At 47.1% G+C, this 14,327-nt stretch overlaps 3 protein-coding genes across 3 annotated transcripts in view; 1 reads left to right on the top strand and 2 right to left on the bottom strand.

Moving 5' to 3' along the window:
* Window positions 1-1,313: 1,313 nt before the first annotated feature.
* Window positions 1,314-3,402, top strand: INSL5 (insulin like 5). Its single transcript, XM_076338212.1, has 2 exons — window positions 1,314-1,578; window positions 3,161-3,402. The coding sequence occupies exons 1-2, from the start codon at window positions 1,314-1,316 to the stop codon at window positions 3,400-3,402; spliced, it is 507 nt and encodes a 168-aa protein (XP_076194327.1).
* A 302-nt stretch (window positions 3,403-3,704) lies between these two features.
* DYNLT5 (dynein light chain Tctex-type family member 5) lies at window positions 3,705-6,257 on the bottom strand. The gene is made up of 3 exons (XM_076338213.1): window positions 6,200-6,257; window positions 5,975-6,099; window positions 3,705-5,119 (listed from the first exon to the last, which is right to left on the bottom strand). The coding sequence occupies exons 1-3, from the start codon at window positions 6,234-6,236 to the stop codon at window positions 4,916-4,918; spliced, it is 366 nt and encodes a 121-aa protein (XP_076194328.1). The 5' UTR covers window positions 6,237-6,257; the 3' UTR covers window positions 3,705-4,915.
* A 1,614-nt stretch (window positions 6,258-7,871) lies between these two features.
* The window catches only part of SGIP1 (SH3GL interacting endocytic adaptor 1), a 62,157-nt gene continuing 55,701 nt past the window's right edge, over window positions 7,872-14,327 (bottom strand). Inside the window, exon 25 of the mRNA XM_076339989.1 lies at window positions 7,872-14,322. Within this exon, the coding sequence (XP_076196104.1) occupies window positions 14,300-14,322 (23 nt within the window). The 3' untranslated portion in view covers window positions 7,872-14,299. The remainder of the gene's footprint in view (window positions 14,323-14,327) is intronic.

The raw sequence follows: 14,327 nt of genomic DNA on the forward strand, positions 1-14,327 counted from the left end.
GGCTGTAACACATTGTAATTCATCCTGCACATAGTGTAAACTAATTAACTGTAACATTATGGTGCTGGAAAACACTTGTGGTGCTAGGAAGTGCTAAAGATCTCCAAAGCTCCTCATGTATTTTGTTCTTAAATATGGAATTTTTGACCTCATAATTGACAAATTTTCACCTTAAGGCATTTTATTGCAAGAATGTTTCATAGAAGCTTACAGCAACTGCAGCCAACAACATCCAAAGCAATAGCAAGGGACCGCTCCAGGCAGCATAACCAATCTACTTAACCTCCAGTCCCAGAGCACAGCTAACACTGCTCCACGCTGCTACAGTGAACCCACTTCTGTCTTTCAGATATTATCAAAATGAAAAGGATGGCCTGGACACCGATCCGGAGCTATTCCGTGCTTTGTTTAGAGCCATCTACCTCTCTTTGCTATGCCTTTTTGGACAAGGGCCACGTCCACAGGCCTCACTGCAGAGACAGGTGAGCCATGCAGCTGCAGTGGAGCTACTTCACTGCATCCAGGTATCTGCAAGGCCAGTACCTATGGACACAAGCTGGCAAACAACTACGCTGCTCTGTACAGCTTGTTGCAGCGAGTTCACTGTGCTCAAATGCTCCGTGTGCTGCAGGATCGCATCCTATCATGAAGCACGCTAGGAATCATAGCAGGGCATTTGCAGGCTTGGATGCCTACATTTGCCACAAACACCCCTCAGTGTGTGATTTTCTCGTGAGTGACCACCCGGCACTGGCAGATTCCTCTGAAGCATCCGCAGTTGCCAGCTTGACAAGGGGATGCTCGGCAAGGGAACAAAGCAGGGGTAATGAAGAGGTGCACAGCTGCGGAGATCACTGGAAGTTGTTAACTCCCTTTTAGTTTGGGATCACTAACAGAAAAAGACCTGACGTTGCTTAAACTGTGGCAACAGGCACGACTGGGCAACAGGCACGACTGGGCAACAGGCACGACTGGGCAACAGGCTGTGGTAGCACAGCTGTGTGGGTAACACACAGACACAAAACTCATTATCTACAAATCGTGTAATAAACACCATTTCATTTTTGCAGAACATACACATTAACAGTATTGATCTAAGCCCGTACCCTATAAACATGTTATACTACATGTGTTCCTATAGTAAAGCAGTTACGTAGTCTTAAGAAGTCTTTAATACCTGACTGAAATCCCAGCACAAATCCCAAAGCACTTAAAACATTACCGGAAACAAGTGATTAACTTGTTTTTAGCAAACATTAAGTCATCCTCAGAATGAGCCGTCACTCAGTGGAGCGGATGGCCCGTCAGCATAAATGAGAGGATTTCAGCAGAACTCCCCACCACGGCCTCGCAGATCCCTTCCACCCTGCAGACACCCAGCCTCAAAGCACAACGTCTGCAGAATGAGGGGCCCGGTGCTGGTGCTGGCCTTGCTCACTCTCCTGATTGCGGCACGTGAAGGAAAAGGTGAAGGAAACACCGTGAAGCTCTGCGGGAGAGACTTTGTCAGAGCCATCGTCTTCACCTGCGGCAGTTCTCGGTGGAAAAGGCATTTGACTGATTATCGCTACCTGTTTGGTAAGTACTAATTAATGCATTACAGGCTCATCACCCCCTGCAAGGTGTGCCTAAATCTGAGGGGATTCAGAAGAACCAAATCATCTGCAGGCTGTACCTAAGGGCAGAGCTGTGCCCTCGATTTCTGCTGCTCCCCTAAATAGGTGCATCTCAAGCACGAACAGCATGGGCTTTGCTTTCAGACAGCAAGTGAAGTGGTGCAACTTCACGTTTTTTCCTTGCAGCTTGTTTGGCTTAGCTTAGTGTGCTATTTTGCTAAACAAATAACATTTAGATTAAGATTTTCCAAGTCATCCTGAGGAACCATGATTTAAGCCCAAGGCTATCACGGAAAATCTCTATGCCATGACATTTTAAATGTCAGACAAGCTTTGCTGTAGTCAATACAAGTTTTTTACCGTTGTCTTTGGTAGGACACACCACTTTCCCCACTAGAAACCAGAAACCTTATTACAACTTAAGAATATTGTAATTAAAGTATGTTGAATATATGGCCTCAAGTTGCGCCAGGGAAGGTTTAGATTGGACGTGAGGAAAAATTTCTTTACTGAAAGAGTGGTTAAACATTGGAACAGGCTGCCCAGGGAAGTGGTTGAGTCACCATCCCTGGAGGTATTTAAAAGACGTGTAGATGCGGCGCTTAGGGACGTGGTTTAGTGGGCATGGTGGTGTTGGGTTGATGGTTGGACTCGATGATCTTAAAGTTCTTTTCCAACCTTAATGATTCTATGATTCTATACTCTGCAATTTAAGTATCTTCACATGGTGTTGTATATATTTATATTTATTAGCACAGCTAAGTCATAAAATTCAGCCATTACATGCACTGCTAGAAATTTGTGCTGATAGGTTAAAATAACTAGAAAAAAGAAAATAAATGAGGCAGATAACAGGAACAGAGGCTTTCTACACTTTCCATGCAATAACATCTGCCTTTTTTGAAAATGCTATTGTAGTAGCAGCTTTAAACAAACATAAAAAGTGATGCCACCTGCAACACCCTACCTGAGAGTCTGTTAAAGGAGAAGAAACCCCCACTGCTAAACTAAGCGAGATAACTACTATACCTTTATAAACTCCACAAGGCAGTGCCCAGTGGTACTGTGGTATTTAAAATGCACATGAATCGCAAGCGTAATTTAAGTGGGAACATCCAGGAACTTTGAAATTGTGGGGTATCCGATGCCTTGACATAATATCTGCATTTCAGGAAACCCACAAGCAGTTCCAGGTTAACATGCTGGTCAAGTGTCACTGACATATCAAATCATGGTTTTACCCTTCGAAGCAAATATATCAGTGTAAGACTGATAAAGCAACTATTCCTACAAAGAACACTCTTCAATATAAATCCATAAATTACTGTTTTTTTAACATGTTAATCACAGAATGTGTACCTCGCGTATCTATTTTAATACTGCCCTGGCGAGAAATCGGTGATCTGGTACATCTCGGTTGTTCACATCAGAAGCATGGAGGATAATGCTTTCAGCTCCCTGGCTGTAGGCTGGTCTGTCTTTCTAGTAAAGATAAATATTATAAAACACTCATGATTCCATGACTTCCGATTTTTATGCGACAGAGAGTGAAAATCCCCTGCCTTTCTCACAAGAGAACAATGGTTATGCCGACTCCTTGACGTACACCGACCAGAGGCTGGAGGCTGACAGCGAAGAAATCCACAATGTCAAGCCTGAGACAGAGCGAGACTTACAAGGCACCAGGAAAATGTCTACGCTAAAAAAGCGTGAAGTAGCCAAGTTGCTTACCACATCCTGCTGCAGCATCGGCTGCAGTGAGAGAGAGATCCGTTCACTGTGCTAAAACGCAGCAGATGCTGACTAGGTTCAATGTCACAGCTTTCATATATTAAAATAATCATGACATAAAACACAATTATTTCAGTTGTATTCTTTAATCGTAGCTTTATTCTTTGGAGTACACTAGGGAGTAAAGGCTGAACGTAAAATGTTGTAGTGCAAACCAGCAAATGGCTGCAGCGACAGTTCAGGTTGGTTTGTCTGGATTCCACAAAGTGTTTACAGCGGTTTAAACTTTTAGTCATGACTACAAATATTTCTTCCCATCTAACTACTGTTCTAGTTTCAGCTTTGCACATAAAATGTAATAAAATAAGCAATTTATTATATGCTTGTTCTCTGACTTATGAAAATCCAACAGCAGGTTTCAGCTGTGAAATATGGGTAGCAAAAAGTCTGTCTTCAGAATCAGAATAAAACCAACGCAGTGCAGGTAGCTCTGTGCAGCACGTCATGCCGCAAGGCCCGCGAGTCAGACCCCCACCACAGCAGGGGAACGGCTGCAGCAGATGAGACCTGTGATCAGTCAGCACTAGCCCCTAAACTGGGCAGGCAGTAGCCATGGTTTATTTCCTATTCCAGCTGCTTCCACGAACATCTGAGGTCCGACCTAGTAGACAGTTAATTTGCACCCAGGGGGACTGGAAATACACTTCTGAGCTCAGAGGGCTGCACCTCCCGTCTTATCTATAGGCCGGTATCAGCTGAGAACCCCAATTCAATTTTTGTTTTGCTAGATTCAAGCACCTTCAATAGAAGGGCCCAGACATGTTAGATCTATATATTCTAAACATGATATAATTTGAAGACATTTTTCACTTGATTTCAAGCACTATGGGACAGAGCTAGTCTTCTCCAAGCAGAACTAACCACCTTCTCTCGGCCACCTTTTCTGCACTAAGGGCTTTTCTTGGGGCTCAGGGGCAGCCAGGCCAGCCCCCGGCAAGCAAAGCTCCTGACTCTCGCACTCTCTGCTGCCCTCCCACCGCAGAGCCCACCCGGGGCATCTCTGGGGCCTGCAGGAAGGTTTGAAGGGATCCCTCCGTTGCCCAGGCAGGGGAAGGTAACTTGCAGCACTGAGCTACTGAGGCTTGATGGCACACAATGCGTACCATGACACAGTGTGTGCATGGAGCCGGGGCCACAGGGCCGGCGCTTAACTGCCCGCAAACACCATTTAATGGGGATAGTTTTAAAATGCTTTTGTTCTACTTTCCAAAAATGTGGTTTCTACTTGGGGATCACATAGCAAGGGCAAATTCAGGGAGAAAAAAGTATTACAGGGATACCTGTTTCTAAAAGCAGCTAGAATCAGGTGCAAAACTGCATTTCACAGAGAATCACTTCCCAGAGAAAGCTCTGGGAAATACAATTATTACATTCACCACCAAAAGGCTTATGGTAACCACATTTCAAAACAGGTGAAAGTTGCCTTGGTCCTTCACAACCATTTTCAACAACAGAAACAGGAAGAGTTAGGCTGTTCATTTCTCCTGCTGTTAAACTCAGCTACCTCCTTATTCAAAATAGACAGCATAGACATTTGCAAGAGCAAACAGTGAAGTGTTCTTGAACACATACGACGAAAATGTATCACTTGCAGGATCCCACAGGCACCTGCTTCCGATTTGCATGCTCTGCTCATTCAGCTGCCCAATATGTGTCACCACAACAATCTTGTACCTCGGTATCATAAGGTCTTTTACCCGAGCTTTAATAACCTGCAGGAGAAAAACATGTTTAGACACACGTAGTGAGCTCTCTTTACAGGGGATGGTCAGGGATTTGGTTTTCTGGGACAAACAAGTGCAAGCATTGCACTGTAGAGACCTTGCAACAATCCTGATGACCATCTTTGAACTGCAGCATTTGAAACATCTGCAAACCCCCCCAGCCCCACGGACAGGTGGCATGTACACTGCTATAGTCATTTCACAAGAGAACCAACACTTCTGTCTGCTAAAAACAGGCACATCTTCCAGCTGGACTACTGAAATGCAAGCGCACACGTTAAGTAAGGAGTTAATGTATGTGAATACCATATTCTCCTCCATATGTGTTCATAGTTACCTGCTGATTACAGGGGGAGGAAGGAAGAGCAGACAGTACTGCTTTTTTAATGCCGATGAGCTCTTCTGAGCCAAATCAGCTGAAAGACTAAAGGGTCAGGACAGTCTTTTCTCAGCAGCAAGACTGGATTTAACCGACAAGGAGCTTGCACGTGTGTCACTGTGCAGAATTCAGCCACTACCATAACCGGTCTATTCTGGAAAGGTCTGATACATACTTAAAACTTATCAATGGCATTTCTGGACAGGGCAACCACAGCATGGAGTTTTTACTGAACCGTGTGCTTGGCCAGAGCCACCGCTGCTCGAACAAACCTCATCGTTAACTCATATAAGCCTGCACCCGTCTCAGACCAACCCTTGGTGCATCTTGACGGCCTCCTCCAGCATTTGTTTTACACTTTGTATTCATATTTGGGGACCTCCCCACCGTGACGGCCACCTCCCTGACACGCCATCGAGGCGTGAGGACAAAATGGCCGCCTCGTGCCTTGAGTGCAGCAGTACCTCAGCGATGTCCTTCACCATGTCCCTGCACCGGGCCGGCTCGTAGGGCTGCTCCCTCAGGTAGCTCCCCAGCACGTCCTTCAGGATATCATCCACAGCGGCCACCGGGAAGCGCTTGGGGGGACCTGAGGAGCAGGCGGTGAGGTTAAGCCCTGTTTTCTGAGGGCAAACCCACCGCGCTGAAGCCCCTCGTCCCGCCCCGAAGCGCCCGGCCCTGGTACCTACCCGAGCCGGGGTCGCTGCCGGCCGCGCCGCCATGCATTCCCGCACCGCTGCTGAGGGGAGGAGGAAGGGCGGGAGGGCGGTGGCCAGTGCCCGGTCCCGCCTGCCGGCGGCCGCGGGGCGGCGCTGGCCGCCGCCCTCCCGGCCCCTGCGCGTTCCCGAGGCGGGGGGGTCGCCGGCGCAGGCCGCCATGTCCCCCCCCGCCTCCATGTCCCCACAGCCTCCGTGGGTCCCCACGGACCTCCTGTGTCCCGCAGCCCCCACAGACCCCCACAGCCTCTGTGGGTCCTGTGTGTCCCTACGGCCCCCACATGTCCCCACAGCCTCCACAGGCTCAATGAGTCCCTGCGTGTCACTATAACCCCCACAGGTCCCCATGACCTCCACAGGTCCCGGCATGTTCTTACAGCCTCCTCATGTCCCCACAGCTTCCACAGGTCCCCACAGCCTCCACAGGTCCCCATGGCTCCCATGGGTCCCCACGGCCTCCACAGATCCCCATGTACGCCTAAAGGCCCCAGGTGTCCCCATGGCTTCCACAGGTCCCCAGAAGTCCCCCACATATCCTCACAGACTTCGTGGGTCCCTGCAAGTCCCCATGGCCCACGTGTCCCCACAAGTCCCCATGGCCTCCATAGGTCCCCACGTGTCCTCACAGCCTTCATGTTCATGGGCCCCCACAAGTCCCTGTGGCCCCCATGTGTCCCCACAGTCCCCACGTGTCCCCACAGCTCCCTCATGTCCTCATGGCTCCTGAGGGTCCCTGCAAGCTCCACAGGTCCCCATGGCTCCCATGGGTTCACACAGCCCCCACATATCCCCATGATCCCTGTGGGTCCCCAGGGCCCCCATGGGTCCCCACGACCTCCACAGGTCCCCACGTGTCCCTACAGCCCCCGTGGGTCCCCTTGGCCCCCATTTGTGCCTATAGTCCCCATGGGTCCCCGTGGCCCCCACTTGTGCCTATAGCCCCCATGTATCCCTATGGCCTCCATAAGTCCCCACATGTCCCTATAGCCCACACAAGTCCCCATGACTCCTGTGGATCCCCATGGACCCCACAGGTCCCCATGTGTCCCTACAGCCCCCATGGGTACCCATGGCCTCCCAGGTCCCCATGTGTGCCTACAGCCCCCACAGGTCCCTATAGCCCCCATGGGTCCCCGTGGCCCCCACTTGTGCCTATAGCCCCCATGTGTCCCTATGGCCTCCACAGGTCCCCACATGTCCCTATAGCCCACACAAGGCCCCATGGATGGGGTCCCTGTGGATCCCCATGGACCCCACAGGTCCCCATGTGTCCCTACAGCCCCCATGGGTACCCATGGCCTCCCAGGTCCCCATGTATGCCTATAGCCCACATGTGTCCCTACAGCCCTGACATGTCCCCATGGCCTCCATGGGTCCCCTCAACCCCCACAAGCCCCCACAGCCACAGTCCCTCATGTCCCCATAGCCCCCATGCATTCCCTCAAGCTCCACCTATCCCCATGGTCCCTGTGGATCTCCACGTGTCCCCACATGCCAACCCTGACCTGTCCCCAGACCAGGAAGCTGCACATAGCTCCAGCAGCAATGATGTTTCAGGCCAGAGACATGGCAGCCCCTGATACCTCTGCCCAGCTCCTCTGGGTGCTCCGGCACGTGCAGGAGCAAAGCTCACTCGGAGAAAGTAGTGTTTTACGTTTTTTGTTTATTTTCAAGAAAAAAAAAATCACCTTAAAATTGCAACTCAATCGGGTATTTGATGTGGTTCTTATGTATAGAATTAATAAACTTTGTTCTGACGTGGGGATTTATTTGTTGCAACATTATGCATGGTAAACAATTGCATATTCAAGATTTTGTGAAATGGGTGACGGGGAGAATGGAGGAGAGACATTTATAAAAAACATTATTTACAAAAATGATATCCACATAGTTGTATTCTAATCTATAAGGCAAGTAACATTTAAAATATGTTGTTTCATGATTATCTTCAACAAGTCAATACAACACATTCATATTACCAGTGGTCAAATACAAAGCTTTGCTGCAATAGTCTGTGTGCAACAAACCTGTACGTTTTTTACATTTTTTTCTCTGAGAACAGTAGGTAAGCAGCAAAGTTTTCATCACAGACTAAGCAGTACCTAGGCCATCGTAGACTAAAGGTATAATATATCTCATTGCACGTTTAGGCAAAAAAGGCCAGCCATTAATTAACTTATTTAACTTAAATCTTAAAAATAGACCTGTGTATCTTAATCCACAAATATTTATAAACATTTTATACATGAGGGAGTTCATAAAATGATACAGGGCAATACCCTGGGAAATCCAATTCACTTCTGGGGCTTCCTCTGGGTTCAGAGGTGTCACAGCGAGGTTCTTGGGTGCCCTGTGCCCTCCACCCACCAGCCCGTGGCTGCAGGAACGGAGCTTCAAACCACAACTTGACTCGATTCCTTTCTCAGACCATGACTAACATCTCCATGCGGTTTATGCCATCAGAACAACTAGGTGATTTCATCAACCTTAGAGCGTTTTGGAGTAGAAAACCCCTCCTGCGTGGATTACAAACCCAACAGCAGGACAGCATGTCCGCAGCGATTCGCCCTCTGTCCAGAAAGAGAGAGATTTCGAATGGAGGAATAAGATATTCTGAACACCTTGCTAAAACCTGGTGTGTTTTGTCACATACTGCTTGGCCTGTAGTGAAGTCCTGCTTGTCTGCAAACCTTTGAAGAGCATCGCCACACTAATGCATGCGATTTTAAGAACAATTGTCAGCAGCATTATCTGTAGTCCCTCCTAAAGTGATAGGGGAGGTCACGCAGGAGGTGGGGGATGTTTCTGCAGATCTTTTTCTAGCCTTGCAGTGAAAAAAGAATTAAAATACTGATGATCATAAAAACTCCCCGGCTCTGCAAGAATTACTTTCCTTGGGAAATTGTGAGAAAAAGAAGAAAAGAATAATTCTGGCTATGAAATGAAATCTTTGAGACAGTAATTTCTTACCAGGAAAGTACAATGTGATGATGTTACGTATTTTGGCCACGGTAAGCTTCAAAATGAAGTTTTTTAACCAAGACATTTTCACATAAAAACAACAAAAGGGTAGGGAAAAAAAATCACTCCATATTCAGTGTATTGAAGTGGCTTTCTCAAGTAGATATTGGGTGTTTGGGTAACAGACCTGTGGGCCATATTTAAAAAAAAAAAGGTGAAACGGAGCAGGATTCCTCCGAGACACAGAACTGCACCACGTGCCTGGTGGGCACAGGAACCACACTGCTGCTGAAGGAGATGGGGAACTGAGGGAGAGGTCAGAGGAGGGCCGAACGTTTTTAGTAAAAGATGTTTGACTCTTTCTTAGGTCATTTAAAAATATGTCACCTTTTCATTGCAGTCCAGCCATTTAAAAATGCTTCTGCTGGGAGAAAGTGAAGCGGTGATTCTTTATGTGATGCTCATGCTGCAGGAATCTCGGAGAGCAGCACTGAAAGGGTTGCATGGTGGCTGCTGGGGTATGGCTGCGGTTCGACAGAGTGCCATTGCTGGATGGTTTGGGTCATACGGAATTAGGTAAACGAACACAAGTACAACTTGTGGTGGCATGGGCAGCACGGCAAGGTCTCGGCAGGGACCTCGGTGGGAAAATAATCACCCGTGCAAGAGCTGACCAATTTTTACAACTGGGCACTAAACAACCACCCTGGGTCTCTGTGATCATGTTAAAAGGAGAAAGCAGACAGGTCTCACCTGCAGGTGTGCCTGGCTTCAAAACGATAAGTTTAAACAGCATATTTCTCTGGTGTTCCCCATGCAGCCCAGACCCTGGGCACTGCCGTGAGAGACACCCCGACAGCATCCTGCAGCGAGGGTGTGACGGTGCCTGCAGCCTGCCTGGGAAACTGCCTTCCCTTCCCATCCCCTCCCCGCCTGGCCAAAATGGGTTATCATTTTAACAGAAACTTTTCTTTTTTCCACCTATGTTTTAAAAAACCTCTAATAGATAAATCCTGAAAGGGCATACTGAAGACAAAATTAATTTAACTGAAATACCAAATAACAGCACTAACATCTTTAAGTCCAGCCTGCATTGCAAGGAGCGCGCAGTTGCGTAACTTCCTCGGTACAAGATCGCGTTCATGTGACAAAGCGTTTGCGAGTGAAGCTACACACGTACGCACCGAGAACTCACACCAGCTGGGCAGGAATAGGAGTTTAATGGACAGTGGCCTTACAGCAAAAATAAGAAGCAGCTTTGTAACAGGGGAGTGATATTTAAGAACAAATGCAAACACCAAATGAAAAGCTTATTATTTGGTACTATTTCATACTATGGAGCGATTTCATAGTTATTAAGAAATATTGTTAAAGTAGAAAATAGGTCTGAAACGTCTCCTGTGACAAGCACCATAAGCTGGCTGAGAATCGTGAATATTTGAACAAACAGAAGAAGAAAAGTTGCCAAAAAAAGACTTCCTGCTCCTAACATCTAAAGACCCAAGTCTGCAGGTGTCTGTGGGGAAAAACACTGCTGCTCCGTCAGCACGCACCCTGCAGGCATGGGCTGCTGGCGGCTACCGGGGACCCCAGAGGAACATCCCTCCGGGGAGAGGTGGCTGAGGACACAGCCTAAAGGGAAAGGTCCACAGAAGTAACCAAGCTAAAGCCTTTCTGTGCATGCATCACACTTATTTATTAGTTGAATGCCTCCTTTATTTATCCTTTTTTTTACTCAGATAGTTAGATCTCAGTGCTGCTGAGTTAAGGGGTGCCAGTGCTGGGCAGTGCTGGAGGGCTCAGCCCTCTTTTCAGCCTCAGCCTGACTTGGCAAAGACCTGCCGGACCACGTGCTCAGAAACAGCGCACCGATGCTTAGCTCTAGAAATGCAGGTGACTTACAGGCAACCAAATCGCCACCCTTTCAACTCCCTGCTGATGTAGCTGCTCTCTGCTAGCGGGCAGGAAGTACCAAACACATGCATTCCCTGAAGATACGCAGTTTTTCCTGCCTAAAGGCTGAGGTGAAGCCTGCAGAGCTTGAGTGCCCTGAATGCAACAGGGCAGTGCATCCCTGTGCCCTCTCCGGAGCCAGGGGCTCTTGCCACTACTACAGAAGCCGGAATTTGGGATAAACATCCCTATATATGCCCCTATTTGGTGCTCTAAATTTAAGCCTGATACATCCCAAGCTGCTGCTCATAATCTTTTTTCTGCTGACACCTTCTCAAAGCCATGTGGAAAGAAGACCAGGCTCCTGCACTTTAGACTTAGAAACGCAACTCGTCTGTTCCCCCTCACCACGTGGGGTAATGCTGGGTTGCCACGCTCATACGGCATGTGGGAAGACAAATACCTGACAAAATAAGCATCCCCTGGGCACTCTGCCGCTCTGCCTCTCTGCTCAGACACCAGCAGGGCAGGAAAACAAAACTGTCAGTGTGGACCGGTGTCTCCTTGCGAAGGAGTTCAGAAGGGCAGTCGTGCTGGGAGGGAAAGCGGAGACACGCAGTTCAACGCTCCTCAGCAAACACCTAGTGAACTAAAACCCTACGCAAAAAATTGGCAAAAGCAGTATGCAAAAAATCTGTCCCAAACCGCTGGTTTTGGTCCCAGTGTTGCAGGCTGAGAATAGCTGTTTTGCGTCACCTGCCAGTGGCTGGAGGGGGGCCGTGTCCCCGTGAGGCTGCCAAGGTGCCGGCACGTCGAATTCAGGTCTGCCAAGCAATCCGCCCCAGAAAGGGTGCAGGACTTTCCCATCTCTCTACCCAGGCCACGAGGGCTGCATCCCTGCACCGACACGCACCCGGAAAATGTGACCCCCATTTTGTGGGACAGCACAAATGGGACAAGCTTGGGAGCTTTGGGTTATGGGTTTTTTTTGTTTAAAAAACATTTAAAAACCCAATGCTAATGTAAACACCTTGTCTTTCAAATGAAATATAAAGTAAAATATCTATGTTCTGGTAATATTTACATTATAAAATCCTTATTTTCAGGACTATGACATAGATCTCTTTTGGAAGCATGAGTTTATAACAATTGTACACAGCATGAACCAATTATGCAAAAACTGATTCTTAGATTTTGCCCTATATTCCTATGTCAGAAAGGAGTAGGTTACACAGTTTATACATATTTCCATTTCAGGGGGAAAATTATTAATGGACTTGAACACTCCATCCAGAAGTACTGGCAGGTTTACTGTCAAAAACTGCAAAGATGTATGACTTGTGCTTTATCTTCTGTGTTGATACCTTTTGTGAGCATACACACAAATCAACCACCCTATCATACATATCTCAGTCTGGGAGTCATCTCAGAACTGAAATATCTCCAGATTTTCTTACTTTCTTTTAAGATGGGCATGGATTTCTGTTCTCTTGTGTCACTCCAAACTGCTCTGTGAGCAAGCACTTCCCAACATGCACAGTCTAAGTTTTCCAACACAAATGTACAAGCCTAATCCTGGCAACATTTGTGACTGTAAAATTAGCACTACTTGTGATCTCACACATTTCTGAAGTCCCCAGCACCACATTCAGCGGATGCTCCTATGCTTCTCTGTGCATCTGAACAGCAGCTGCATTTAATTTTGAAAAGATTCCTTCTTTTTTCCCCATATCACCAAATTCTGCCATTAAAACAAGCTCTCCATCTTGGCAGATGCTGCTCCATTAATGCCATGCACACTATCAGCATATTGCCAGCAGCAGGCTGAGACTAAAGTCAACTAAAAATCAAACGCTGCACAGGCAATGCACAGAGAGGAGCAGCGCACAGTGCCAGAGCCCGGCTCTGAGCCTGCGTCGGCTCAGGGAAAACACAGAGGGACAATTTTTCCCCTGCAGCTCCAGTTTAGCACTTTTACGCATTTTCCCATCTCCACGAGATAGCTGCTCCTGATGCCAGCAAGGCGGGCTCCTGCCCCGCAGGCTTTCGGCAGCCCCCCGTGCTGGTCCTGCTCCCCTGGCACTGGCACTGGCCTCAGTGAGCCCTGGGTATCCCACCAAGGGTCAGACTTGGGCTGCGTTCGTTCTCCAATGTTTGTATACATGTGCTTTCCTGCCTAAGTGGTAAAATGGAAAGGCGGGGGGGGGTTGCATGTCTTTAAAGCATTTTCTAAACCCGTGGGGCTTTCAAAAATGGAAGAGATAAAAGGAAAAGGCAAGCAAAGGAGTGTAGAAATGCAACCAAAAATCTGGAGACTCCTTGGAAAATGCATCCTTAAAAACAGCAATAACTTTTCTGGACAGTGCTGTAAGCTCAGATTTACTACCCAGCCTCTTTGTCTGCTTATTTCCTTATCTGCATCTCTGCAAAATATAAGGGCATGGGGCAAAGAGAAGCGCTTGTCGCCTGTGCACGTGCTGCTGGGACTCCTGACGGTTAATCTGTGGCTGTAAGAGAACAAGGGCATGTTCATGGAGGTTGCTTGCAATGAAAATTTGAAGTAAATACTCTTTATAGAAGTGATATTTTTTTCTGCTTTTTTCTGGGAGACTGTATTAGGAACCTCCACATTTACAGCAATATTTTTCTGGAGTTAAACCAGCTAAACCTGAAGATAGAGCTTTTTATTCATCACTGTGAGACATACTAAGGACTGAAGAAAAAGTAAATCAGCATGTCGGTTCCACTTCACTCTCTCTTTATGAGGCACCCCCTTCATAACAGCTATCAGTACTGTATTTAAATTGTATATATTGACAAAATGTAATCTACCTCTGTAAGCATTGTGCCATTCAACAGTACTACTATTAAATTTATATACCACAGTTTAAATTACATCCATTTCATGAATGGTAAAATGCTAAAACTCAAGTGTCTAACTGCCAAAATACAGCCTTACTGGAATGAGTACAATTTACAAATACAATAATTACATTTTAAAACCATTAACAATGTTACATCTAGAAGTAAATACTGTAGGACTGGTCAAGACGGTGTTTTCCAAGGAAAAAATGCTGAAAGTTGTTGACACTTCCAACAGAAATGTCCCGAGTGCAGGATTTAGTTCATTTTCCTTAAACTGTAATTAAAACCCGTTCCACACACAGCAGTCCTTGGGTATTTTCCATATTATTTTCCATAGACTTGCATAAGCTTCCATCAGTTATCAGCCAAGTATTTACCTAGA

Source organism: Aptenodytes patagonicus, chromosome 5 (genome assembly GCF_965638725.1).
Source record: "Aptenodytes patagonicus chromosome 5, bAptPat1.pri.cur, whole genome shotgun sequence".
Lineage (NCBI taxonomy): Eukaryota > Metazoa > Chordata > Aves > Sphenisciformes > Spheniscidae > Aptenodytes > Aptenodytes patagonicus.

Excerpts from the sequence above, each read along its gene's own strand:
- INSL5 (XM_076338212.1), top strand. The coding sequence starts at position 1,314 with ATGAGAGGATTTCAGCAGAACTCCCCACCACGGCCTCGCAGATCCCTT. Across the intron at positions 1,579-3,160 it reads TGATTATCGCTACCTGTTTG|AGAGTGAAAATCCCCTGCCT; the intron begins GTAAGTACTAAT and ends TTTATGCGACAG.
- DYNLT5 (XM_076338213.1), bottom strand. The coding sequence starts at position 6,236 with ATGCATGGCGGCGCGGCCGGCAGCGACCCCGGCTCGG. Across the intron at positions 6,100-6,199 it reads CGGCAGCGACCCCGGCTCGG|GTCCCCCCAAGCGCTTCCCG; the intron begins GTAGGTACCAGG and ends CCTGCTCCTCAG. Across the intron at positions 5,120-5,974 it reads TGGTGAAGGACATCGCTGAG|GTTATTAAAGCTCGGGTAAA; the intron begins GTACTGCTGCAC and ends TTTCTCCTGCAG.